This window comes from Sparus aurata, chromosome 1 (genome assembly GCF_900880675.1).
Source record: "Sparus aurata chromosome 1, fSpaAur1.1, whole genome shotgun sequence".
NCBI lineage: Eukaryota > Metazoa > Chordata > Actinopteri > Spariformes > Sparidae > Sparus > Sparus aurata.
This window is the reverse complement of record NC_044187.1, coordinates 536,742-562,453: the sequence shown is the minus strand read 5'-3', so window position 1 is coordinate 562,453 and position 25,712 is coordinate 536,742. Positions and strand designations below refer to the sequence as shown.

General features: G+C 47.8%; 2 protein-coding genes across 2 annotated transcripts in view; one reads left to right on the top strand and one right to left on the bottom strand.

Annotated features, from left to right (window-relative positions):
- The window catches only part of LOC115585369 (uncharacterized), a 28,980-nt gene extending 22,851 nt beyond the window's left edge, over positions 1-6,129 (top strand). The window contains exons 31-41 of the mRNA XM_030423690.1: positions 269-280; positions 438-649; positions 929-965; positions 2,594-2,659; positions 2,757-2,814; positions 2,895-2,959; positions 3,144-3,212; positions 3,662-3,740; positions 3,876-3,992; positions 4,092-4,150; positions 5,982-6,129. Of these exons, the coding sequence (XP_030279550.1) occupies positions 269-280; positions 438-649; positions 929-965; positions 2,594-2,659; positions 2,757-2,814; positions 2,895-2,959; positions 3,144-3,212; positions 3,662-3,740; positions 3,876-3,992; positions 4,092-4,150; positions 5,982-6,005 (798 nt within the window). The 3' untranslated portion in view covers positions 6,006-6,129. The remainder of the gene's footprint in view (positions 1-268; positions 281-437; positions 650-928; positions 966-2,593; positions 2,660-2,756; positions 2,815-2,894; positions 2,960-3,143; positions 3,213-3,661; positions 3,741-3,875; positions 3,993-4,091; positions 4,151-5,981) is intronic.
- A 312-nt stretch (positions 6,130-6,441) lies between these two features.
- Positions 6,442-24,428, bottom strand: LOC115582928 (alanine--tRNA ligase, mitochondrial-like). The gene is given in 23 exon segments (XM_030419164.1): positions 6,442-6,950; positions 7,033-7,146; positions 7,280-7,363; positions 8,027-8,137; positions 8,475-8,600; positions 8,775-8,883; positions 9,130-9,233; positions 9,330-9,467; positions 12,824-12,964; positions 17,769-17,882; positions 17,972-18,141; positions 18,276-18,414; positions 18,615-18,662; positions 18,664-18,743; positions 19,068-19,182; positions 20,721-20,759; positions 20,979-21,087; positions 21,162-21,307; positions 21,443-21,587; positions 21,674-21,865; positions 23,285-23,430; positions 23,502-23,690; positions 24,055-24,428. Coding segments are annotated over 23 exon segments (3,051 nt in total). The 5' UTR covers positions 24,379-24,428; the 3' UTR covers positions 6,442-6,782.
- Positions 24,429-25,712: the final 1,284 nt, after the last annotated feature.

Genomic DNA, 25,712 nt, shown 5'->3' with positions numbered 1-25,712 from the left:
GTTCACATCGATCCAAAGAGCCGGTGTCGTCCGTGTTCAGGACGGTTGGTCCGGTTCTCAGCGATCTTCACGTCAGAGACTCTAAAACTGATCTCAAACCTGATGAATACGTCCAGTCTGTGACGAGTCTGAGACCAGTGTGGAGGTTTCGGATCCTCACTGAGCGAGACCCGTCCAGTACATCGCCTTGGACCGATGTTCAGGAGACGTCCTCACAAACGTCTCTGTTCTTCTGGACCTGTCTCAATCTTCTTCTCTTGTGTTTCAGGTTCCTGACGAGGTACGAGGACGACCCACGACCCACCGACCCACTCACATCCTGCTGCTCAGTTTGTTTCTCAACATTTCATTTGTTCTGCTGCGACACATTCAGCCTGACGTCCTCTCTGTCTCTCTGTCTGTCTCTCTGTCTGTCTCTCTGTCTGTCTCTCTGTCAGTACTGTGGTCAGAGGAACGTCCACCTGAACAGGAACTTCTTCCTGCGTCACGCCTCGGCCGCTCGCTCTGAAACCTTCATCAACCTGCGAGAAGTGTGCAGCCGCTTCTGTCTTCCTCCCGGAGAGTATCTGATCCTGCCGTCCACCTTCGAGCCCAACAAGAACGGAGACTTCTGCGTCCGAGTGTTCAGCGAGAAACAAGCCGACTTTCAGTGAGTTTCATTCACAGTGACGTGTCCAACAGGAGACGTGAAGAAGCTGAAGTAATGTCAGATTGTAGAGAGACCAGTTTGATGACAGCAGCCTCTGGTGGAAGTTAGAGGAACTGCAGCATCCGTTGTTACTCCGCTAATGTGATGTCACATGATGTTTGAGTCCAGAACCAGCAGCATCATCAGCTGTTGTGATGTCACATGATGTTCGAGTCCAGAACCAGCAGCATCATCAGCTGTTGTGATGTCACATGATGAACATTGTGTTTGTTCCTGCAGAGAGCTGGACGACCCCGTGGAGAGCCGAGTGGAGAAGGTGAGAGGACGTCTGTCTCCTCATCGTTAACTCTGCTCACCAATAACAAACCGTCCTGACAGAGCTGACCTCTGATTGGAAGGAGAGCTGGAGAGGAGATAACGTAGCTTATGAACATATTACAATGCGTCTTTATTTCATGTATGCTATGAAAATAAAAACAATGTAAGGTTAGGTCAGGTAACAGGAAAAGTAATTTAAAAATGAGAAATTATTAGTGACACAACAATGTTCCCCCCAAAATACAATCCAACCAGCCAAAGTGCTGAACATTCAGAAGTTATAGACCAACACAGTGAAACATTAAGGAGGAGCCTGCAGGACACCTCACCAACATCACTGATGCTCGGCCCAGCAGCATCATGCTGGTCCAGCAGCTAAACCAGCACCAAACCAGCACTAACCAGCAGGGTTCTCCTCCTCTTCCTCCTCCTCTTCCTCCTCCTCTTCCTCCTCCTCTTCCTCCTCTTTCAGGGCTCAGATATTATCATCATTACAGTGAATGTAAACAACAAACATGGCCGTTGTTAGCATTAAGCAACTTTAAGTGGAGTTTCTTCAACATTCGTGTTCCATGAGCTCGCTAACAGCTTTAGCATGACGTCTGAAATCCCACACTAACATGCTGCTGAGTGCTAAAACAGTATGTGAGACTTTTTAGTATGTCTGAAACCTCAGTATGAACCCAGTAGTACATGAGGTGCAAACTATTTCCGGTAAATATTACAGTATGGACACTACGTCGGCAATATCCCACAATGCAATGCAGCGGTGACGACAACAACAACACAACAGACGACGGCGGACAGCGACCAATGCAGCTCTTGCTGCTAACAGTGCAGGTTAAAATCCGTAACGTTAACGTTAGTTGTTCACCTTTTCCAGAAACGTGATGATTATCTGGCGACAAAGACGCCTGCAGTTCACATTTACTTTTGTGTGGCTTCTTATTGGATGCATATCAAGGATGTATTATTAGATTATTATTATTGGATGTATTAAAAGAGTAGTATTGCAGATTGCCAGTAGAGGTGAAGTTGGCACGGGTTACCACGGTTACGCGTCTCCAATCCAACCGGCTCTCAGGAAGTGCGTCACTTCTGCACTGAGCAGCGCGTCAGAGAAGAAGCATACTGCTGAGCGATAGCACACATGCTGAGTATGTCGTGTATAGAATGGAATTTCAGATGCAACCCCACTGTGGAAGACTCAGCATTCAATGAGTGCACGTGCACGTGGTCACCGTGCACGTGCACTCATTGTAGCTTTTCAGTAGCTTTTATCAAACAAAATGTAAAGTGTGACGGGAAATAAATAGAAATATTTATTTATTTAAAAGAGATTAAAAGAAAAGAAAAGATTTAAAAGGAAAGCTCCATGGGTTAGCATGTCCAAGCCAACTAGCATGTTAGCTGTTAGCGGCCCGTTCATCTTCATGTGATGGATTTAACGTTAAACATTAAGTCTGAATTATTTTGTTCAATAAAAATAGAAAATCAGAAACTAAACATTTGACTGAATGAAGTTCAGCTGAGACGGAATCATCATTACTGTGACGTCACTATGACGACATGACATCATCACACGTGGCTGTCAGTGACATGTGAATGGTTGACTTCCTGTTTCAGATTGAGATTGATGAGGAGGACGTGGACGATCGATTCAGAAGTCTGTTTGGTCAGCTGGCAGGAGGGGTGAGCTGCATCGTAACAGGAACAATTACAATAATAATACAAATAATAAGAACAATAAAGGTGTTTATTGGGTTGTAATCTGTGCTTGTGTCTGCAGGACTGTGAGATTTCAGCCTTTGAGCTGCAGAAGATTCTCAACAAAGTTGTGACCAAACGTAAGAGTCACGTGACCTGCAGACACTCAGCTGAGCTCCAGCTCACCTGTGAACTGTGTACTGACTGTTTGTCTCCACAGGATCTGACATCCAGACCAGCGGCTTCAGCCTCGCCACCTGTCGCAACATGGTCAACCTGCTGGACGTATCCTTCCACCACAGAGCGGGTCGGAGTCAATGAGTCATCTGTCAGCCCATTAATCAGTAACAACACGATGTTTGAAGGACTGCAGCTGGTTTAAACTCTGACATGTTTGTTAGAAATGATAAAATGATGTAAGTGTGAAGGTCCAATCCATCAGCGAACAGCTCCTGAACTTCTGCTGCAGAAAGACGGCTCTGGTAAACTGGGTCTGGTGGAGTTCAAAGTGCTGTGGACCAAAATCGAGAAGTTCCTGGTGAGTCTCACAACCAGACGTCTGTTCAAAGCCTCTGATTAACGGTCGGCTGCTCCCAGTTTCATGAGCAACGATCAGTGTTACAGATAACGCCCGACGCCGGGTCCATTATCAGGCAGGAATGAGCCACATGGAGTCAGAACCATCTGACACATGATTAACTCCTCATCATAGACAACTGGAGGTTCTTCCACCTGCCAGAGAAACATAAAGGACCAGCAGTAACTCTCGACTCTGACTAACAGCTGAAACATCATTAAGGTCCATCAGGTTCTCGTGTGATGGAAACGTTGTTCACCGCTCCTGTAAATAGGACGGACCTCAGATACGACTTAGCAATGAGAGATAAACTACTTCACTCACCTGTTAGCCAAAGAGCTAATATTGTTGCTATCATGTGACCTGTTGTTGTTGTTGTTGTGGTAATGTTGTCATCTGTGCTGTGACAGAACATCTACCGGGAGAAGGACGTGGATAACTCGGGGACGATGAGCTCCACAGAGATGAGGACGGCTGTGGAGGAAGCTGGTAAAAAACAAACACACCTTCCACAATAAAAGCACTATGACACAATATTAATGAGGATGAGACCTCTGACCTCTGCTGGTGTGTGTGTGTGTGTGTGTGTGTGTGTGTGTGTGTGTGTGTGTGTGTGTTTTTCAGGGTTCAGTCTGAACAATGCCCTCCATCAGGTCCTCGTGGCTCGTTACAGCGAATCAGATCTCACCATTGACTTTGACAACTTTGTGGGCTGCTTGGTTCGTCTGGAGACCATGTTCAGTGAGTCCACACAGTCCTCATGCACCACACGGTCCCACCGGGGAGGGGGGAGGGGGGGTGATGGCGATGATGATGATGATGATTGTTTCCTCTCCACAGACACCTTCAACACTCTGGACAAAGACAACTCAGGAAACATCGAGCTCAACCTTCTGGAGGTATGAAGCTTCACACTGTCACTGAAGACAGACATGATGATGATGATGATGATGATGATGATGATGATGGTGACTGTAGATACACATGGAGATGAAGATTAAAAAGAGTTCAGCTTGTTAAGTTACTGAGAAGACAGTGAGGAAACAACAGTGTTGATGTCAGAGTCTGTTCTGTACAGAGACGTCTGCTGGAGTTATCATGCTAACAGTTAGCATGCTAACTCCAGCAGACGTCTAGCTTTAGCTGGAGAGTGAAGGTCAATGAGATCACATAGGAAGTGACAAGACTTATAAACCTTAGGGTTAGGGCAGCATGTTGCAGCAGCATGTCGAGAAGACAGCGAGCAGAGAGAACAGTGAGCAGCAGTTAGCAGCGAGCAGAGAGAACAGTGAGCAGCAGCTAGCAGCGAGCAGAGAGAACAGTGAGCAGCAGCTAGCAGCGAGCAGAGAGCAGCAGTTAGCAGCAAGCAGAGAGAACAGTGAGCAGCAGTTAGCAGCAAGCAGAGAGAACAGTGAGCAGCAGTAAGCAGAGAGAACAGTGAGCAGCAGTAAGCAGAGAGAACAGTGAGCAGCAGATGGCAGCGAGCAGAGAGAACAGTGAGCAGCAGTTAGCAGCGAGCAGAGAGAACAGTGAGCAGCAGCTAGCAGTGAGCAGCAGTGAACAGCAGTTAGCAGAGAGAACAGTTAGCAGCAGTTAGCAGCGAGCAAAGAACAGTGAGCAGCAGCTAGCAGTAAGCAGCGAGAACAGTGAGCAGCAGTTAGAAGCGGGCAGAGAGAACAGTGAGCAGCAGTTAGCAGTGAGCAGAGAGCAGCAGTTAGCAGAGAGCAGCAGTGAGCAGCAGTTAACAGTGAGCAGAGAGAACAGTGAGCAGCAGTGAGCAGAGAGCAGCAGTTAACAGAGAGCAGCAGTTAGCAGTGAGCAGCAGTTAGCAGTGAGTAGCAGTAAGCAGAGAGAACAGAGAGCAGCAGTTAGCAGTAAGCAAAGAGAACAGTGAGCAGCAGTTAGCAGAGAGCAGCAGTTAGCAGTGAGCAGCAGTTAGCAGTGAGTAGCAGTAAGCAGAGAGAACAGAGAGCAGCAGTTAGCAGTAAGCAAAGAGAACAGTGAGCAGCAGTTAGCAGCGAGCAGAGAGCAGCAGTGAGCAGCAGTTAACAGTGAGCAGAGAGAACAGTGAGCAGCAGTTAGCAGAGAGAACAGTGAGCAGCAGTTAGCAGCGAGCAGAGAGAACAGTGAGCAGCAGTTAACAGTGAGCAGCAGTAAGCAGAGAGAACAGAGAGCAGCAGTGAGCAGAGAGAACAGTGAGTAGCAGTGAGCAGAGAGAACAGAGAGCAGCAGTTAGCAGAGAGCAGTAGTTAGCAGTGAGCAGAGAGAACAGAGAGCAGCAGTTAGCAGTGAGCAGAGAGAACAGAGAGCAGCAGTAAGCAGTGAGCAGAGAGAACAGAGAGCAGCAGTAAGCAGTGAGCAGAGAGAACAGTGAGCAGCAGTTAGCAGCGAGCAGAGAGAACAGAGGGCAGCAGTTAGCAGTGAGCAGCAGTAAGCAGAGAGAACAGAGAGCAGCAGTTAGCAGTAAGCAGAGAGAACAGAGAGCAGCAGTTAGCAGTGAGCAGAGAGAACAGAGAGCGGCAGTTAGCAGTGAGCAGAGAGAACAGAGAGCAGCAGTGAGCAGCAGTTAGCAGTGAGCAGAGAGAACAGTGAGCAGCAGTTAGCAGTGAGTAGCAGTTAGCGGGTTCAGCTGTTGTTTTGTTCTACAGACAGCTTGTTCACACGAACCAACACAGAACAAACCTGCACTTTGTATCAGACTGATTTCACATCAGTGTGTTTCTCCTGCAGTGGCTGAACGTGTCTCTGCTCTGAAGAACCAGGACCACCGGATCCTGTTCCTGGTCCAGGACCTGGTCCAGATCACAGCAGAAAAAATGTCCTACTTTTGGCGAATGGAGTTTGGTTGTTGTTGTAATCATGAGTATGAAACAGAGAGGAAGCTGTACTGATTGATCACTTTATTGATCAGATACAATGTGTTCATCAATAAAGACAATAATCAGACTGAGTGTGGCTGTTTTTAGTTCTTCACACTCACACCTGACTCTTGTCCAATGAGAGGAGTCTGAGTGCAGATGTGGGCGGGGCTTACTGTCACCTCAGTGTGACATCATGGGACAGGAAGTTGCATCAACGCACTGGGTTTATTTAAGGTTCACCTGTTCAAAGAGACCCGACTGGACGTCCTTCAGTCTTGATGGTTTGAGACTCGGTGGACAAAATAATAGAAACACCGGTCAGTCAGCACTCAGATGAAAATAAATACTTTATTCAGATTTTCTACACATTTATCTTTATGTTGAAACATTAGCATGCTGACATGATGTCACACTAGCAAGTTAAATATCAAGCTAACCAGTAGCAATGCTAACAGAAGACAGCTGCTTATTGAAGCCTTTCCGATTGGCTGACAGCAGCAAAAAGTCCCGCCCACCATCACACCACACCCCCAGAATTCCCTCAGCGCTGACATCTTTGGTTCACATGTGTCTTTTAAGTTCCATCCACAATTTCTGTCCAAACAGAAGGCAGTCCTGAGGGCACCTGACCCTCTGATGTCAGAATGATGTCATCTCTTGCTTGATGACATCATTTCTGTGTTTTCTGCCGCACAAACTCCTCCGCCCACCTCAGAGCCTCAGTGATGTCACTGCTGCTTCCTGTTCCCTTGGCAACCAGTGGAGAGCCGCCAGCGCTTCCCCCAAGGTGGCGACACACCGCCAATGCCCAATCAGAGGCTGAGAGGGATGGCGAGTCCTGAGAGAGAGAGTACAGCCAATCAGAGGCATCAAAAGCAGCACCGCCCACCCCTGATGTCACTGACACGTGTCATAGTTACCTTTGGGACCTGGCAGGCACACAGAACCTTCCCAGAATGCCCCTGGTGAGCGAGTAGCATCACGTAGCTGCGAGGAGCTGCAGCGCTCAGCCGATTCACCGTCTTCATCACAACCTGACAGAAATCAGCACGACAGCTGTGATGTCACAGTGATGTCAGCAGACTACGTACCTGTTTCTTCACAAGACTCTATGTAAATGATGCAGGTGTATGATGGGAAGTGTAGGCTCCAGCAGTGAGTTCATACCGACAGAGAGTCCGTCTCCACTGCGTCCACCTGCACGTCCTTCCTGCCGTTCTTCTCCAGCAGAGCCTGAGCTCTCGCTGCAGCCTGTGCAAAGCATCATGGGAAAACACACAGTCAGAAAACATCCAGCCGAGTACAAACGTGTACAAACAGTCACATTGTGAGACATAAATCACAGTGAAACATTGTTGGACTGATGTGATCATATAACTCATTTATCATCATTGTTTTTAATAAGTGTTAAAGGGATAGTTGGTGTTTTTTGAAGTGGGGTCATATAAAGTACATATCTATAGTCGATCTGTTCCCTACTGTAATCACCGATCAGCGCAGAGTTACGCTAATGCGTAGGGATACGGAGGTTCTACGGTTGAGAAAATGTAGTGCCAAAAGAAGCGCGGTCTGACAGCGATGTGAAGCGGTGTGAATTTTACCTATACAACGTACACTTGAACTGATATAGATTGTTTTAGGTGAGCCTTGTTTTAGGTGGTTAATTTCTCTTTTTCTCTGGACCCGTTCACTGCAGTACAAAGCTGAGCGTCTGGGCTGGAGCGGCTCTCTGCTGCTCCAAACTGAGGCTGCGCTGATCGTGATTACGGTAGGAAACAGATCGACTATAGATATGTACTTTATATGACCCCACTTCAAAAAACACCAACTATCCCTTTAATAAAACAACATGTGCTTCTTGTTGTGATGTAATTGGCAGTTGAGTTTCAGGTGTGTATGTGTGGTTTTGTTCACCTCTCTGGTCTCCAGCTTCCTGACCGTGGTATTGCTGTTCCTCTGCATAGCTCGGAGGTGAATCTGCAGCTCTCTGCGCTGCCACTGAGGGATGGGTGTGTTATCTACAGCCTGTAAGACACAGTGCAGGGAAAAGTTATCTACAGCCTGTCAGACACAGTGCAGGCTAAAGTTATCTACAGCCTGTCAGACACAGTGCAGGGAAAAGTTATCTACAGCCTGTAAGACACAGTGCAGGGAAAAGTTATCTACAGCCTGTCAGACACAGTGCAGGCTAAAGTTATCTACAGCCTGTCAGACACAGTGCAGGGAAAAGTTATCTACAGCCTGTAAGACACAGTGCAGGGTAAAGTTATCTACAGCCTGTCAGACACAGCGCAGGGAAAAGGTATCTACGACAGACACGGCGCAGGGTTACATAGAAGTGCATCATGGGTATTGTACATACATCAGTGAGGACTCCAACCTCCTTGGCGAGACGCTGGGCGGAGTCAAGGCTGAGGGGGGCGGAGCCTGAGAGTCTGGCTGACAGAGAGTCCACATCCTGAGACAACACCTGACCCGCCTCACGAGCCTGAAGGAACCACAGCACCATGAAACATCAGACTGAATATACCATTATCATGTCTATATTGTTTATAATGTTTATAATGTCAATATAGTTTAAACTGTTTATAATGTCAATCATTTATATAAATTATGTTTATGATGTAAATAATGTTGTGACATCAACATGTGTGGCGCTGACCCGTGTTGCTTCCCGTCCTGTCACCGCAACCACTCGACTGATTCCCTTCACCATCTGTCTCTCAGAAACAATCACCAGATCCTCAATGGCTCCAGTCTGCAGCAGGTGACTGCACGCACACACACACACACACACACACACACACACAAACACAAATGTTGTCGTCTTTCATAAATTTAATGTAAAAGATGAAATCAGTTGAAACGGTGTGAAAATCAGACAATTTGTTCAGCGAGGTGATGCTGTGGTGACAGAATCAGAACTACTGTCAGTACTGATACTGTCAGTACTGACAGTATCAGTACTGACAGTATCAGTACTGATACTGTCAGTACTGCATGTATGTCAGTCTCACGTTCCACAGCAGAGCTCCACAGATGTCCGTCCATCTGTCTGATCATCCAACAGGTCAGAGACTGACAACCCCACCGACACCACCCGAACAGGGTCCGGATACACCTGCAGACAGACAGGAGGACAGACAGTCAGTACACCTGCAGACAGACAGGAGGACAGACAGTCAGTACACCTGCAGACAGACAGTCTGTGTCTTACCTCGTCCACTGTCCTCAGGCCGTTGATGTGGCCGGCCGTTTGCAGAGGGAGCTCCTGGCTGTGGACGTTGTGATTGGCTGAGATGATGTCATTGACACACCTCTCTACCTGTTGCAGCTGAGAGACATCCAGGGAACCCTGAGAACGACCAATCAACAGTCACTTCTGGTGATTAGCTGGAGGTTAGTTGGTGATACATGGAGGTTAGATGGAGGTTAGATGGAGGTTAGTTGGAGGTTAGTTGGTGATACATGGAGGTTAGATGGAGGTTAGTTGGAGGTTAGTTGGTGATACATGGAGGTTAGATGGAGGTTAGATGGAGGTTAGTTGGAGGTTAGTTGGAGATACATGGAGGTTAGGTGGAGGTTAGTTGGTGATACATGGAGGTTAGTTGGTGATACATGGAGGTTAGTTGGAGGTTAGTTGGTGATACATGGAGGTTAGTTGGTGATACATGGAGGTTAGTTGGAGGTGAGTTGGTGATACATGGAGGTTAGGTGGAGGTTAGTTGGTGATACATGGAGGTTAGTTGGAGGTTAGTTGGTGATACATGGAGGTTAGTTGGAGGGTGAGTTGGTGATACATGGAGGTTAGGTGGAGGTTAGTTGGTGATACATGGAGGTTAGATGGAGGTTAGATGGAGGTTAGTTGGAGGTTAGTTGGTGATACATGGAGGTTAGATGGAGGTTAGTTGGAGGTTAGTTGGTGATACATGGAGGTTAGATGGAGGTTAGATGGAGGTTAGTTGGAGGTTAGTTGGAGATTAGATGGAGGTTAGTTGGAGGTTAGTTGGAGATACATGGAGGTTAGGTGGAGGTTAGTTGGTGATACATGGAGGTTAGTTGGTGATACATGGAGGTTAGTTGGAGGTTAGTTGGTGATACATGGAGGTTAGTTGGAGGTGAGTTGGTGATACATGGAGGTTAGTTGGAGGTTAGTTGGTGATACATGGAGGTTAGGTGGAGGTTAGTTGGTGATACATGGAGGTTAGATGGAGGTTAGATGGAGGTTAGTTGGAGGTTAGTTGGTGATACATGGAGGTTAGATGGAGGTTAGATGGAGGTTAGTTGGAGGTTAGTTGGAGATTAGATGGAGGTTAGTTGGAGGTTAGTTGGAGATACATGGAGGTTAGGTGGAGGTTAGTTGGTGATACATGGAGGTTAGTTGGTGATACATGGAGGTTAGTTGGAGGTTAGTTGGTGATACATGGAGGTTAGTTGGAGGTGAGTTGGTGATACATGGAGGTTAGTTGGAGGTGAGTTGGTGATACATGGAGGTTAGGTGGAGGTTAGTTGGTGATACATGGAGGTTAGATGGAGGTTAGATGGAGGTTAGTTGGAGGTTAGTTGGTGATACATGGAGGTTAGATGGAGGTTAGTTGGAGGTTAGTTGGTGATACATGGAGGTTAGGTGGAGGTTAGTTGGAGGTTAGTTGGAGATACATGGAGGTTAGGTGGAGGTTAGTTGGTGATACATGGAGGTTAGTTGGTGATACATGGAGGTTAGTTGGAGGTGAGTTGGTGATACATGGAGGTTAGGTGGAGGTTAGTTGGTGATACATGGAGGTTAGATGGAGGTTAGATGGAGGTTAGTTGGAGGTTAGTTGGAGATTAGATGGAGGTTAGTTGGAGGTTAGTTGGAGATACATGGAGGTTAGGTGGAGGTTAGTTGGTGATACATGGAGGTTAGTTGGTGATACATGGAGGTTAGTTGGAGGTTAGTTGGTGATACATGGAGGTTAGTTGGAGGTGAGTTGGTGATACATGGAGGTTAGTTGGAGGTGAGTTGGTGATACATGGAGGTTAGGTGGAGGTTAGTGGTGATACATGGAGGTTAGATGGAGGTTAGATGGAGGTTAGTTGGAGGTTAGTTGGTGATACATGGAGGTTAGATGGAGGTTAGTTGGAGGTTAGTTGGTGATACATGGAGGTTAGGTGGAGGTTAGTTGGAGGTTAGTTGGAGGATACATGGAGGTTAGGTGGAGGTTAGTTGGTGATACATGGAGGTTAGTTGGTGATACATGGAGGTTAGTTGGAGGTGAGTTGGTGATACATGGAGGTTAGGTGGAGGTTAGTTGGTGATACATGGAGGTTAGATGGAGGTTAGATGGAGGTTAGTTGGAGGTTAGTTGGTGATACATGGAGGTTAGATGGAGGTTAGTTGGAGGTTAGTTGGTGATACATGGAGGTTAGATGGAGGTTAGATGGAGGTTAGTTGGAGGTTAGTTGGAGATTAGATGGAGGTTAGTTGGAGATTAGATGGAGGTTAGTTGGAGGTTAGTTGGAGATACATGGAGGTTAGGTGGAGGTTAGTTGGTGATACATGGAGGTTAGTTGGTGATACATGGAGGTTAGTTGGAGGTTAGTTGGTGATACATGGAGGTTAGTTGGAGGTGAGTTGGTGATACATGGAGGTTAGGTGGAGGTTAGTTGGTGATACATGGAGGTTAGATGGAGGTTAGATGGAGGTTAGTTGGAGGTTAGTTGGTGATACATGGAGGTTAGATGGAGGTTAGTTGGAGGTTAGTTGGTGATACATGGAGGTTAGATGGAGGTTAGATGGAGGTTAGTTGGTGATACATGGAGGTTAGGTGGAGGTTAGTTGGTGATACATGGAGGTTAGTTGGAGATACATGGAGGTTAGGTGGAGGTTAGTTGGAGATACATGGAGGTTAGGTGGAGGTTAGTTGGTGATACATGGAGGTTAGGTGGAGGTTAGTTGGTGATACATGGAGGTTAGTTGGAGGTGAGTTGGTGATACATGGAGGTTAGGTGGAGGTTAGTTGGTGATACATGGAGGTTAGTTGGAGGTTAGTTGGTGATACATGGAGGTTAGGTGGAGGTTAGTTGGTGATACATGGAGGTTAGTTGGAGGTTAGTTGGTGATACATGGAGGTAGTTGGAGGGTGAGTTGGTGATACATGGAGGTTAGGTGGAGGTTAGTTGGTGATACATGGAGGTTAGGTGGAGGTTAGTTGGTGATACATGGAGGTTAGGTGGAGGTTAGTGGTGATACATGGAGGTTAGTTGGAGGTGAGTTGGTGATACATGGAGGTTAGGTGGAGGTTAGTTGGTGTTACATGGAGGTTAGGTGGAGGTGAGTTGGTGATACATGGAGGTTAGGTGGAGGTTAGGTGGAGGTTAGTTGGTGTTACATGGAGGTTAGTTGGTGATACATGGAGGTTAGGTGGAGGTTAGTTGGTGATACATGGAGGTTAGGTGGAGGTTAGTTGGTGATACATGGAGGTTAGTTGGAGGTGAGTTGGTGATACATGGAGGTTAGGTGGAGGTTAGTTGGAGGTTAGTTGGTGATACATGGAGGTTAGGTGGAGGTTAGTTGGTGTTACATGGAGGTTAGTTGGTGTTACATGGAGGTTAGTTGGTGATACATGGAGGTTAGGTGGAGGTTAGTTGGTGTTACATGGAGGTTAGTTGGTGTTACATGGAGGTTAGTTGGTGGGTAGTTGGCTAGTTAAGTGTTGCTTATTATTTGACCTTGACACTGAAGTCGAAGCGGAGCCGATCAGCTGCCACATGAGATCCTCTCTGCTGGACTGAAGGACCCAGAACTTCCCTCAGAGCGAAGTTGAGGATGTGAGTCGCTGTGTGTTTCACCATACAAGACAACCTGTGGACCTGAGAGACAGCAGCAGAAACATCAGCACAGGACCGATCGTCCTGATCTCATCCTGACCTGCATAGGATCAACACTGTCCACTTTGTCCTGAGGGGTCAGTTCACTAACTACAGTTAGTTCATTATTATAAAGTCATTTTACACAACTTTACACCGAGCTGCACTGAGGATCTGACTGTCACACAGATGGTTCAGTTGTAACAGAGGTGTCCCACAGGGATCTGGACTTAGACCACTTCTCTTTATATTAACCCTCTGAGGGTCCAGGGTGTAACTGGCCGTTTTTGATGACTTTTTTTGTAATCAGTAATTTCCATGGTTTTTAAAACAAGAAACAAGACAACACACCAGATAGCCATCACCCACAAGGCTACAAGAAAACAGACAAGACACCGACAATAGAACAAGAATACAGAATTGTTCAGTTAAACAAGAGAGTGAATCTAACTCTGCAGACACAGACTGGATAAAGAAAGTTAACAATACAAAATAACAGCAGTTAATCAAAAACACAACAAATTACAAAAAAAACATACATTCATATTAGGTTCATTTTCAGTACAGTATGGGAACAAAATGCAAAACATAAATTGTTTATTGTGTATTCAGAACTTTGTAAAGCAACAATTTATGTAACATTATACAAATATGAAAATAAAATTAAAAAAATACTGTTGTAAAGTGCTGCCTGATAATAAGCTAATAAATTCCCAAATGAACAAAATTAAATAATAAAATATAAAATGAGCTTTCAAATGAGTAAAATATTCTCAAACATTAACTATATGAAATATTATCAAAAAATAATTCCTCACAGCTTTTTAAAGGCTTTCAACAAGACTTTTCCACAAGTAAAGTGCAGCACTAACAGTTCCAGCATGTAGCCCCGTTCAGTTCTACTCAGCCTTCCTATTTTTTGCCAGAAAGATTAACTTGTCCACATTGACTCCACCCATGAGTTATTAGTGAGTACAGGCTTTCATTATGAAGATATAAGACGACAATATGCACTTTTGGACGATTTATTGACAGTCGCGTTTTTTGGACAGGCATCGTCACAGTCACCTACACTGTCACTGTGTGCTCTGTAGCGCTCGTCTAACAGTGGTTTGCAGGTCGCAGTCCCGACATCTCTGTGTGGAATAGTGTTCAAGCCACATGACTGGTTAGCGGACATGGACGAGGACCCCTCTCATGACGGGACCCTCAAACCACACCTCCAGCACATCTGTGGACCCTCCCGGTAAATGAACACCAGTTAAACTGTCACACCGAACCCAACGCCCTGTACCGAACCATCGCCCTGTACCAAACCCAACGCCCTGTACCGAACCCAACGTCCTGTACCCGAACCCAACGCCCTGTACCGAACCCAACGCCCTGTACCGAACCAACGCCCTGTACCGAACCCAACGCCCTGTACCGAACCCAACGCCCTGTACCGAACCCAACGCCCTGTACCGAACCAATCGCCCTGTACCGAACCCAACGCCCTGTACCGAACCCAACGTCCTGTACCGAACCCAACGCCCTGTACCGAACCAATCGCCCTGTACCGAACCAATCGCCCTGTACCGAACCCAACGCCCTGTACCGAACCCAACGCCCTGTACCGAACCCAACGCCCTGTACCGAACCCAACGCCCTGTACCGAACCCAACGCCCGGTACCGAACCCAACGCCCTGTACCAAACCCAACGCCCTGTACCGAACCCAACGCCCGGTACCGAACCCAACGCCCTGTACCAAACCCAACGCCCTGTACCGAACCCCAACGCCTGTACCAAAACCCAACGTCCTGTACCGAACCTAACGTCCTGTACTGAAACGGTTCAATTCAAATACATTCACACATACGTAACTACACTTTGGCAGATGTGTAGGTAGTTAAACTGCATATATCACAATTCAAAATAATATCCTGAGGATTGTTATATTAGGGACCTTTGATAAAGGAGATGTAATTCCCCCACTTAGCACAGTATTTATCTAAGGTCCTGCCAACATTTCCAAGACTCAGGCAGGATTCTGAGTCACTATGGTCTCTTTACTACATTTAGATTGTAGGTGATTATTAATCAAGATGGCAGCTCCCCTACTGTGACCAGACCCAGATGCTACAGACATGTCACACATGTCCCAACCCATACATATGTGTTCTGTCTCATTCTCTAATGAAGGTGTTTCCTGCAGTAATTCTATATCACAGGGTTTCCACTTCAGACAGGATACAACTTTCTCCTTTTAATAGGAGAATTCAGTCCTTTACATTACGGCTCAGATAACACAGACCTTATTATGTGATAGTGTTGCACAGTAAACCGATACTAGAAAGGTACCGCGGTACCCAGCTGTTAAAAACAATACTTTTTCACGTTTTATTAGTATCGGTACTTCATGAACTTTGTGCGACAGCGGGGCAGCGTGTCTGTGTGCAGCTTCTCTCTGCTTCCTCACTGCCTGCAGACAGAGTGGGCGTGGCTTCACGGTGACAGACAGTCACAGAGCGAGACAGACGTGTTGGCTCTCTTGGTCATTATGGATTTAAAGCATCGTTTACAGACGGGCTTTGTGGAGTCCGTGGGCTTGCCCTTATTGTCGGCTCCGTGCGTCTGCTTCTTCAACAAGCCTAGGACGGTCGGCAGGAGCACTCATGCCACTTTCAGCTGACAGACATGCAGACTTGTTCAAAGAGTTCAAAGAGCTGCAGGTCAGCGATAGATAACGTTAAATATCTCCTGGATGGAAGTCAGGTGAACTGTTTCCACCATCAGAGCTGCAGGAGGCAGTCAGGGGTGAAGCTAACTGTTTAACAGTCCGATGTGGTTCCACATCTCTGTATGCAAACACAACGTTCACACTGGTAACATGAACTTTACCAGAACATGTGCTGGAGTTCACAAGTATGCTGATCAACAACACCACTTATAAATGATCTATCAATCAGTACTAGTAATATAATCATAACATGTACATAATGTATAATATATATTGTAATTTATATTATTATAAAATGGTGTGATTAGAGCACAGACCTCCACCAGGTCTGGGTCATTGTGTTGTACTTTAGTGCACTCATGTAGTTTGCAGGATAATAATAATAATCCAGGATTTGAAATTTCCCCTTTGTGGGACGAATAAAGTGTTGTCTTATTATATGAATTGCCAGACTGACAGTTAATGTCATTTATGTTCATTATTTTTATGCTGATTAAAATTGTAGTTAATGTGCTGTTAATTTGTTTCTACTACTGGCACTGAGCTTTTTATGGAAAATCAGGTTATTTAATAATCTCTGATAGCAAACAAGACAAATGAACAAAACAAGACGACACTTGTCTTCTTGGATACAGCAGCTATAAAGCTCAGCAGCTTTTACAATAAATATATATTTTTATTTTGACTTTTGAAGTGTTTTAATTTATAAAAAGAAATAAATCATTTAAGTTCCACATTCTGTCATCTGATATTGTATTCCATTACTTTTGATGATGTTCTAGTTTTCCGCTGTGGTATCGATTCAGTATCGGTATCCAGATATTTTAGGCAGGTATCATACCAAAGTCATAATTTTGATATCGTGACAACACTATTATGTGATTGCCATATTTTGCATATGGCATGATCATATATTCCTTTATCTCAACATCTGACAAAAGTGTACGCAAGTTACACACAACATAGAAAATAAAACACACCAACATCACATTTAGAAGAACATCCATATAACAGGAACTGTGAGCTGCAACACACATCAGCACTGCTCTGAGCTTTACACTCAACATACTGTGGTCCTCCACTCACAGGGGATCACAACATCGTGGCAAACCGTCAGTAACATCAGGCCACAACACCTGCTCTCAGTCATGAATACAAGCACTAACATGAAGATTAACACACCTGTCGCAGGTCAGCAGGTGGAAATTAACATATTAAACTGAGTCTACTGATCCTAATAACTGTCAACACCAAACCAACATCACGGTGAACTGAATCATTACAGAAGACGTATTCAAAGAACCAAAACCTTTCAACCAAAAGGCTTCCAGGTTATAACCAAGACCAGGACAGCCGAGTGTGCAATACGACAACAGTGTGAGCAAGCTGGCCCGCCCCCCCCCCGACATATCACAGCGCCCGCCAACCACATTCACTGTGTCGGAAAACATTATAACACAGCACAGTAAATACCAACAGGAGGGAGGAACACAGAAATAGAAAATATACCAAGCAGAGCTGAACATACCTGGAGCATTTCTCTGTTCAAAGAAAAGATACAAATAGATACAAATAAAAGTGCGTCCGTCCTGGAAAGGGAAGATTTTATCTTCATCTTAAAAAACTTTAACAGTTTTTGCCTCGCACAACCTCACGTGTGACTGTACAGTTGTACAATGTCATTGTGTGATTGGTTGATGTGGTGCATTTTTCCACCAATAGGAAACCGTCATGTGTTTTTTTTTCTCGTGCACAATTTCGTTTCACCAAACGTGACGCGGCCAGATTACTGATCATACGTCTGGTTTCACTCGACCTATCAACACAATGTAAAAACTGGTAAACAGTTTGAAGTGGACACATGTTGGAACAGAGACTCGGGGAGGCTGCGTCCTGCTGCTGCGGCATCTTAAACCCGTTACGTGATTTGGACGCAGCGGCGCGTCCTTCGACCGCAGAGGGCTCGAGACGTTGCTGTGAACACGTCTGAGACGATACTGTGCTGCTCTGTCAGACTGCTTCTACACAACAAGCTTATAAAATCTGTTGATAAACCCAAACATGTGCTTGGTTGTTTGGTACTCACCTGGTCCAGGTGTAGCTGGACCTGGTCTCCAGTCTTCAGGCTGTCGGCTGCAGTCACCTGATGGACCACGTACCCCCCCGCCAGGACCACGGCCTCCACAGGGTACAGGACGTCCTGAGAACACACCGCATGAGTCAGACCTCACCTGGACACACAACAGGCAATTTCCCATGATGCAGTTTGCCTGTGGGCGCTCAGCTGACCTGCAGTCCTTCCCTGGTGAAGTAGCCCTGGTCATGTGACTGCCCGCCCTGCTCAGAGTAGAAGCAGGTCTGATCCAGGATGACGCCGCAGCGCTGCCCCTCAGAGACCTCCGACACCAGCGCCTGCCCGTCGTACAGAGCCAGGACTGTTGCACTGCATGCTGGGAACACTGGCAAGAGAACAATGAGGTCACTGTGATGCTGTGGTTGATTGGCTGTAGTCAAAACACACTGAATGTATCCAGCTATCAGCTGGAAGTGACACTGACAGGTGTGTCACCGTCCAGGTGGGACTCAGTCGTACCGTATCTGCCCCGCTCCAGTCGGTACTGGTACTTGAGGCTGTCGTCAGTGTGAGGGACGGCGAGACGCTGCAGCTCGGCCAGGCTGAGGACGTCCAACGTCACCTGAGCCTGAGCACCTGCCTGCAGCTCTGACATCACCTAGCAGACACACAGGTGTGTCATGACATCACCAGGAGACAATAAAACCCTCCATCTGCTCCACTGTTAGATTTACAGCCCTTCACAATAAAAGTCCAATATAAGCTTTGAACTTATATAAGTATGGTTACTCAGTAATTACTGACTACATCACACGAAAGGTTAGAAACACCAAGAGGATCATGGGAGTTGGCCTTTACCTTCTGGCTCTCTGCCATCAGTCGGTCCAGCTCCTGACGGTCCACCTGGGACTCCTCGCTCCTCCAACATCAGGTCCACCAGGTCCAGAGGGAAACCCAGGTTCCTGTGCAGAGACCAGGCCACCGAGGCTGACGCGCGCACACACACACACACACACACACACACACACACCAGAGGACAGGGTTAAATGGATCTGCAGAACATTACAGATCAGAGTTATGAAGATGTGAAGTGTGGCCAAAAATGTAACTTTTTTTTTCTAGAATTGTTCCCATTGAAACACGTGATCACAGCAGACGAGCTGCGCTAACGTCCAGAACTGTTCTGTGGACTTCCTCTAACAATCATGTGGAATGTGTCACAGCAGGATGTAAAGCCAGCAGCTCAGAAGCTGATGGAGACTCAGACATGCGGGACGTCGCTCTGCCTGGGGACTGATGGGAGGAACTGACCAGGGAAGACTCCATGTTTGTAGTCCTGCCGGTCGAGCGTTCGTCGTATCAGCCTGCTGCCTTGCTGCAGGGACGACAGGAAGTGAGCCTCGTTCTCGTTGATGATGTCCATGATCTGAAAGAACGTCAGCTGTCAGTCAACTTCTGCTGGGGGCAACTTCCTGTCAAGATCAACTGGAGCAGCCTAAGCTGAAGTCCTGACACTTCAAAATAAAAGAGCTGGAGTTTCAGTTTTCAAAATAAGAGCCAGTTATTTTTAAAGTCCGTGTAAAGCAGCAATAAATTTGTGTTATGAGTTTGTCACACCACAGAAACATGTGTCATTGGCCACTGAGCCAAATTTGAAAGATTAAAACAATTGCCAAGTATATAAAATTAGGTCTCAAAATCATGGAACAACAAGCGCTTCTCTCTGCTGTGAAACGCTGGGGGCGTGTCAGTTAGAGGCGCTGGAGCCACGCCCACACAGGGGAGGAGCCTCCTCCGTGTTCTGTACAAGGACGTAACCTACAGTAACAATGGAAGCTAGCAGCATCATCAGACAGACCCAGCCCGACCTGTTTGGACCATCAGAGCCAGAAACTGACTCTGAGTCAGACACTGATAGTGCTCAGCCTCGTTCCTCACAGTCCATGTTTTACATTACACACAAACGTAAAACCCCAGTCTACATATAATTCCTTGTCATAGCTGTATTGGTGCTCATAAAATATTACCTGTAGATTATCATTGTGCTGTCAGATGGACTCCGCTCAGGGAATGAGGCCAAATCATGTCATGATCAAATGCAATAACGTTTGCTAACATTACATGACAGGATGCACGATGTAAAATCACTTTCAGGATTTGCACCTTCAGCAAAATGCATTTAATTGCCCAAATGTACAAGATTTATAACATACATAAGCACACACTTACACCCTCAGGCGGACACATAATGCCGGCGGCGGAGATGAGAGCGTGCGCTGTCGGCGGGACGGGAGGATGCAAGCCGGGGACGGAGAGGGTCGGTTCGGCCCCGCTGACCAGCGTCAACAGACTCTTCAGATATCCAGACTTTACCTGGTGACAGTTGCTGAAACTATCAGGGGTAAAGTGGACACTGCAGAGAGGTGTTGGTGGTGATGTTTAACTCTCCACAGAAACGTTAGCTCCTCTTGACAAAATCGATCCGCCGTTTCCTTACGTTGTCATCCGAAGGAAACTTAAATAAGCTAACAGCCGTCACCCTGCACACTGTGGCATCCAGGAAAGATGCAGAGCCATGTGAAGGAGACATGACTGGTTAGCTGACTGGTTGACTGGTTAGCTGACCGGTTGACTGGTTAGCTGACTGGTTGACTGGTTAGCTGACTGGTTGACTGGTTAGCTAGCTGCAAACTATTGTAAGCAATGCTATCCAAGACTCCAGAGCGAGCTGAAAAACCACCGAAGCTAATGAGCTGAATGTATTTATACCACTTCCGCAGCAGGGCGGGGTTTATGCAAATCATGGCCGCGTTACGTAACACGGCCATTTATGACCTTTTTTGAATGTGTTTGGAAGAAAATGGCTGAATTTGCTTTACACAGACTTTAAATGTGGCAACTCATTTCGTTCGTTACTATAAATATGACGACAGCACAAAACAGGCGACAGAACTCAGTCCTCACCCTGTCGGCCTCCCTGTGGAGCTCCGGATACACATCACCCTGCAACACAGCAAATTAATCAATCAATCAGTGAATCAATCAGTGAATCAATCAGTGAATCAATCAGTCAGTCGGCCCATCAATACCGATTCATGTCATCCATCAGCAGAAACTGTTGTTTTATTCTAATTTTTTTCTCCTTCATATCCTGAACTAGAATGAATAACTGATTATTGATTAGCTGACCTGCCCACAGGGATTATGGGAAATGTATTTTACCAGTATGTGGCTGACAGTAGGAACCAGGCTGGCCAGCGCTCCCTGAGGAGCCTGAAGAACCTCGACACAGAACCGGACCGCCCGCCGCAGGATCCTCCTCAGCACCAACCTGACACACAACAAACAGCTGTCAGCTGATTGGCCGCCCGCTGTGCTCTGACAGCTGATTGGTGGAGGACTCACTCTGCTCCTGACATGCCTGGATGAACTCCGTCAGCGATGCACACAGATAACGTGCGGACGTGGTCCGCCACCACGCGGTACGCCATGTCCACCTTCCCCTCGTCTGCTGCGCCCGTCCTGCCGCCGTACGGCCCCGCCCTCGACCTCTGAGGACAGACGTCACCATGACGACAGACAGCTGTCAATCAAACCGTCGGCAATAACACAACCCGCAGTCTGACGAGCAGCTGTGACAACATCATGGTGTGTGTGCCGTAGTGTAGCTGTGTGTAGTTGTGTACCTGCTGGATGGCGTGCAGCAGAGGTGTGAACAGGTCGGTATCATAGTTGGACCTCCTGCCCTGCAGGACGCTCACCAGTCTCTCCAGTCCCATCCCAGTGTCCACACTGAACTGGGGCAGCATCCGCAGACTGTGGTCCACCTCCCTGACACACACACACACACACACACACAGTTACACTGGGAGCTCACCAGTCCAGACTGGTTCAGTGGTCCAGGTGTATGTGTGGACCTGTTGTACTGCATGAAGACCAGGTTCCAGATCTCCACCACGTCCGGACTGTCAGCGTTGACGAGCACCGCCGCGTCTCGTCCTCCCACGTGGTCGTAGTGGATCTCAGTGCAGGGCCCGCACGGACCGCAGTCCCCCATCTCCCAGAAGTTCTCCTTCAGCCCGAACGGCAGGAGGCGAGCAGGAGGAACCCTGAGGAGGAAGAGGAAGAGGAAGAGGAAGACAGCTACATCAGCCACGGAGCTTCACACACTTGAACAGTGATCAGGTAAACAGGAAGTCAGGTAAACAGGAGGTCAGGTAAACATGAGGACAGGTAAACAGGAGGACAGGTAAACAGGAGGACAGGTAAACAGGAGGTCAGGTAAACAGGAGGACAGGTAAACAGGAGGACAGGTAAACAGGAGGTCAGGTAAACATGAAGTCAGGTAAACAGGAGGTCAGGTAAACAGGAGGACAGGTAAACAGGAGGTCAGGTAAACAGGAGGTCAGGTAAACAGGAGGACAGGTAAACAGGAGGACAGGTAAACAGGAGGTCAGGTAAACAGGAGGTCAGGTAAACAGGAGGTCTGGTAAACAGGAGGTCAGGTAAACAGGAGGTCAGGTAAACATGAGGACAGGTAAACAGGAGGACAGGTAAACAGGAGGTCAGGTAAACAGGAGGTCTGGTAAACAGGAGGTCTGGTAAACAGGAGGTCAGGTAAACAGGAGGTCTGGTAAACAGGAGGTCAGGTAAACAGGAGGACAGGTAAACAGGAGGTCAGGTAAACAGGAGGTCTGGTAAACAGGAGGTCAGGTAAACAGGAGGTCAGGTAAACAGGAGGTCAGGTAAACAGGAGGTCAGGTAAACAGGAGGTCAGGTTAACAGGAGGTCTGGTAAACAGGAGAACAGGTAAACAGGAGGTCAGGTTAACAGGAGGTCTGGTAAACAGGAGGACAGGTAAACAGGAGGACAGGTAAACAGGAGGACAGGTAAACAGGAGGTCAGGTAAACAGGAGGTCTGGTAAACAGGAGGTCAGGTAAACAGGAGGTCAGGTAAACATGAGGACAGGTAAACAGGAGGACAGGTAAACAGGAGGTCAGGTAAACAGGAGGTCTGGTAAACAGGAGGTCAGGCAAACAGGAGGTCAGGTAAACAGGAGGTCTGGTAAACAGGAGGTCTGGTAAACAGGAGGACAGGTAAACAGGAGGTCTGGTAAACAGGAGGTCAGGTAAACAGGAGGACAGGTAAACAGGAGGTCAGGTAAACAGGAGGTCAGGTAAACAGGAGGACAGGTAAACAGGAGGTCAGGTAAACAGGAGGACAGGTAAACAGGAGGACAGGTAAACAGGTGGTCTGGTAAACAGGAGGTCAGGTAAACAGGAGGACAGGTAAACAGGAGGTCAGGTAAACAGGAGGTCAGGTAAACAGGAGGACAGGTAAACAGGAGGTCTGGTAAACAGGAGGTCAGGTAAACAGGAGGACAGGTAAACAGGAGGTCAGGTAAACAGGAGGTCAGGTAAACAGGAGGTCAGGTAAACAGGAGGACAGGTAAACAGGAGGACAGGTAAACAGGAGGTCAGGTAAACAGGAGGTCAGGTAAACAGGAGGTCAGGTAAACAGGAAGTACCCGATGTCCAGCCAGATGTGTCTCGTCTCCTCGTCAGCTGGGAGGTGTGAGGCTGCGTCTCCTCCAAAGTAGGACACGTACAGTCTGTCTGCAGGTATCCCATAATGCTCTGTGAGGAGGCTCCACGCCATGCTGCACGCCTCCTCCTGCACACACACACGTGATGTCACCATGGCGTCAGAGCAGAGTGAACCGGAAGTGTCTCCCTTCTCCTCACCTTGAAGTAGTCTCCAAACGACCAGTTTCCCAGCATCTCGAAGAAGGTGTGGTGGTGCTGGTCCCGGCCCACGTCCTCCAGGTCGTTGTGTTTCCCGCCGGCGCGCACGCACTTCTGGCTGTTGACCACGCGGCGGTAGGAAGACATCTCACTGCGGGGGTCCGCGGTCCCCAGGAGGAGGGGCTTAAACTGAAACACAGTCCGGCCCAAACACTGACACACTGCTCTGTTCACCTGAACCGGGTCAGACTGGGTCGACCCAACCGTTAACACATGATCCAGACCCCCTGAGACCGGAACACATTTAAACTGAAAACATCCACTTTACTAAATCTGTCACAGTGACAGTCTGACGTCACTAATCACATGTCCAATCAACACACAGAACATCGACATATATACACACACACACATCACACACACACCGAGGTCACTTTGACAGCACGTGCTCTTATTTTGAAATCGCTAACAGCCGCGAGCTTGTCGCAGGTGTTGGAGCAGAACAGACTGGACCGGCTCGGTCCGGGACAGACCGTACTGGGTCCAAACTGACCTGGTTCATGCCGGCGTTGACGAACAGCAGGCTGGGGTCTCCTCTGGGCCGGACCGGGGAGGACGGGACCAGCTGGTGTCCGTGTTTCTGCCGGAAGAAGTCCAGGAAGGTGCTGCGGACCAGAGCCGCGGGCAGCTCCGGAGGGACGCCGCTGAAGGAGCGAGCTGAGCGGGCAGAGAGGCAGCCCGGCGGCCCGCTGAGAGGCCGCAGCCTCCGGGGGAGCAGTCGGAACATCCGGACTGTGATCAGACAGAACTGGAGTCGGAACCGGACGGAGGATCCATGCTGACCCTCACACGGCAAACAGGTTGTGATGATGCGCATGCGCACTCCGACCTGTCTTCTTCGAGGGTGTCGCTGAGCAGAGTACCGCCCCCTGCTGCTCACACGGCCCGGTCCTCCCGCCAGCGACCCAGGTTCTGATCACATGGATCGATTACATCACGTGATTATTGTAATTCAGTGTCGATCAGTCCAATACGTCATCTGTGACCGATCGATACATCGTCATCCAGTCTGGTTCCATTCTGTCAGACAGACCGGAAATACAATGTTTGTTTACATCATGTGATCAGCTGATCAATACGAGCCTCAGCGGGAAACTTCTGAACGTTTACTCGACTACTCGACCTGAGTACTCGATTAGTCGAGTACTCGAGTAAAAGTAAATATATCGTTTATGACTTTGGTCAAAGTGGAGGTTATATGAAGAGTACTCGAGTAAAAGTACATGAAGTGTCAGAGTATCAGTGAAGGAACTGATCCTGATCTTTACATGTGCACACACCAACGAGCGGTACCGCAGGTCCAAGTGTGTGAAGGAGAGGTACCACAGGTCCAGGTGTGTGAAGGAGAGGTACCACAGGTCCAGGTGTGAAGGAGAGGTACCGCAGGTCCAAGTGTGTGAAGGAGAGGTACCACAGGTCCAGGTGTGTGAAGGAGAGGTACCACAGGTCCAGGTGGTGAAGGAGAGGTACCACAGTCCAGGTGTGTGAAGGAGAGGTACCACAGGTCCAGGTGTGAAGGAGAGGTACCGCAGGTCCAAGTGTGTGAAGGAGAGGTACCACAGGTCCAGGTGTGTGAAGGAGAGGTACCACAGGTCCAGGTGTGAAGGAGAGGTACCACAGGTCCAAGTGTGTGAAGGAGAGGTACCACAGGTCCAAGTGTGTGAAGGAGAGGTACCACAGGTCCAGGTGTGAAGGAGAGGTACCACAGGTCCAGGTGTGTGAAGGAGAGGTACCACAGGTCCAGGTGTGTGATGGAGAGGTACCACAGGTCCAAGTGTGTGAAGGAGAGGTACCACAGGTCCAAGTGTGTGAAGGAGAGGTACCACAGGTCCAGTGTGAAGGAGAGGTACCACAGGTCCAGGTGTGTGAAGAGAGGTACCACAGGTCCAGGTGTGAAGGAGAGGTACCACAGGTCCAGGTGTGAAGGAGAGGTACCACAGGTCCAAGTGTGTGAAGGAGAGGTACCACAGGTCCAAGTGTGTGAAGGAGAGGTACCACAGGTCCAAGTGTGTGATGGAGAGGTACCACAGGTCCAAGTGTGTGAAGGAGAGGTACCACAGGTCCAGGTGTGTGAAGGAGAGGTACCACAGGTCCAAGTGTGTGATGGAGAGGTACCACAGGTCCAAGTGTGTGAGGAGAGGTACCACAGGT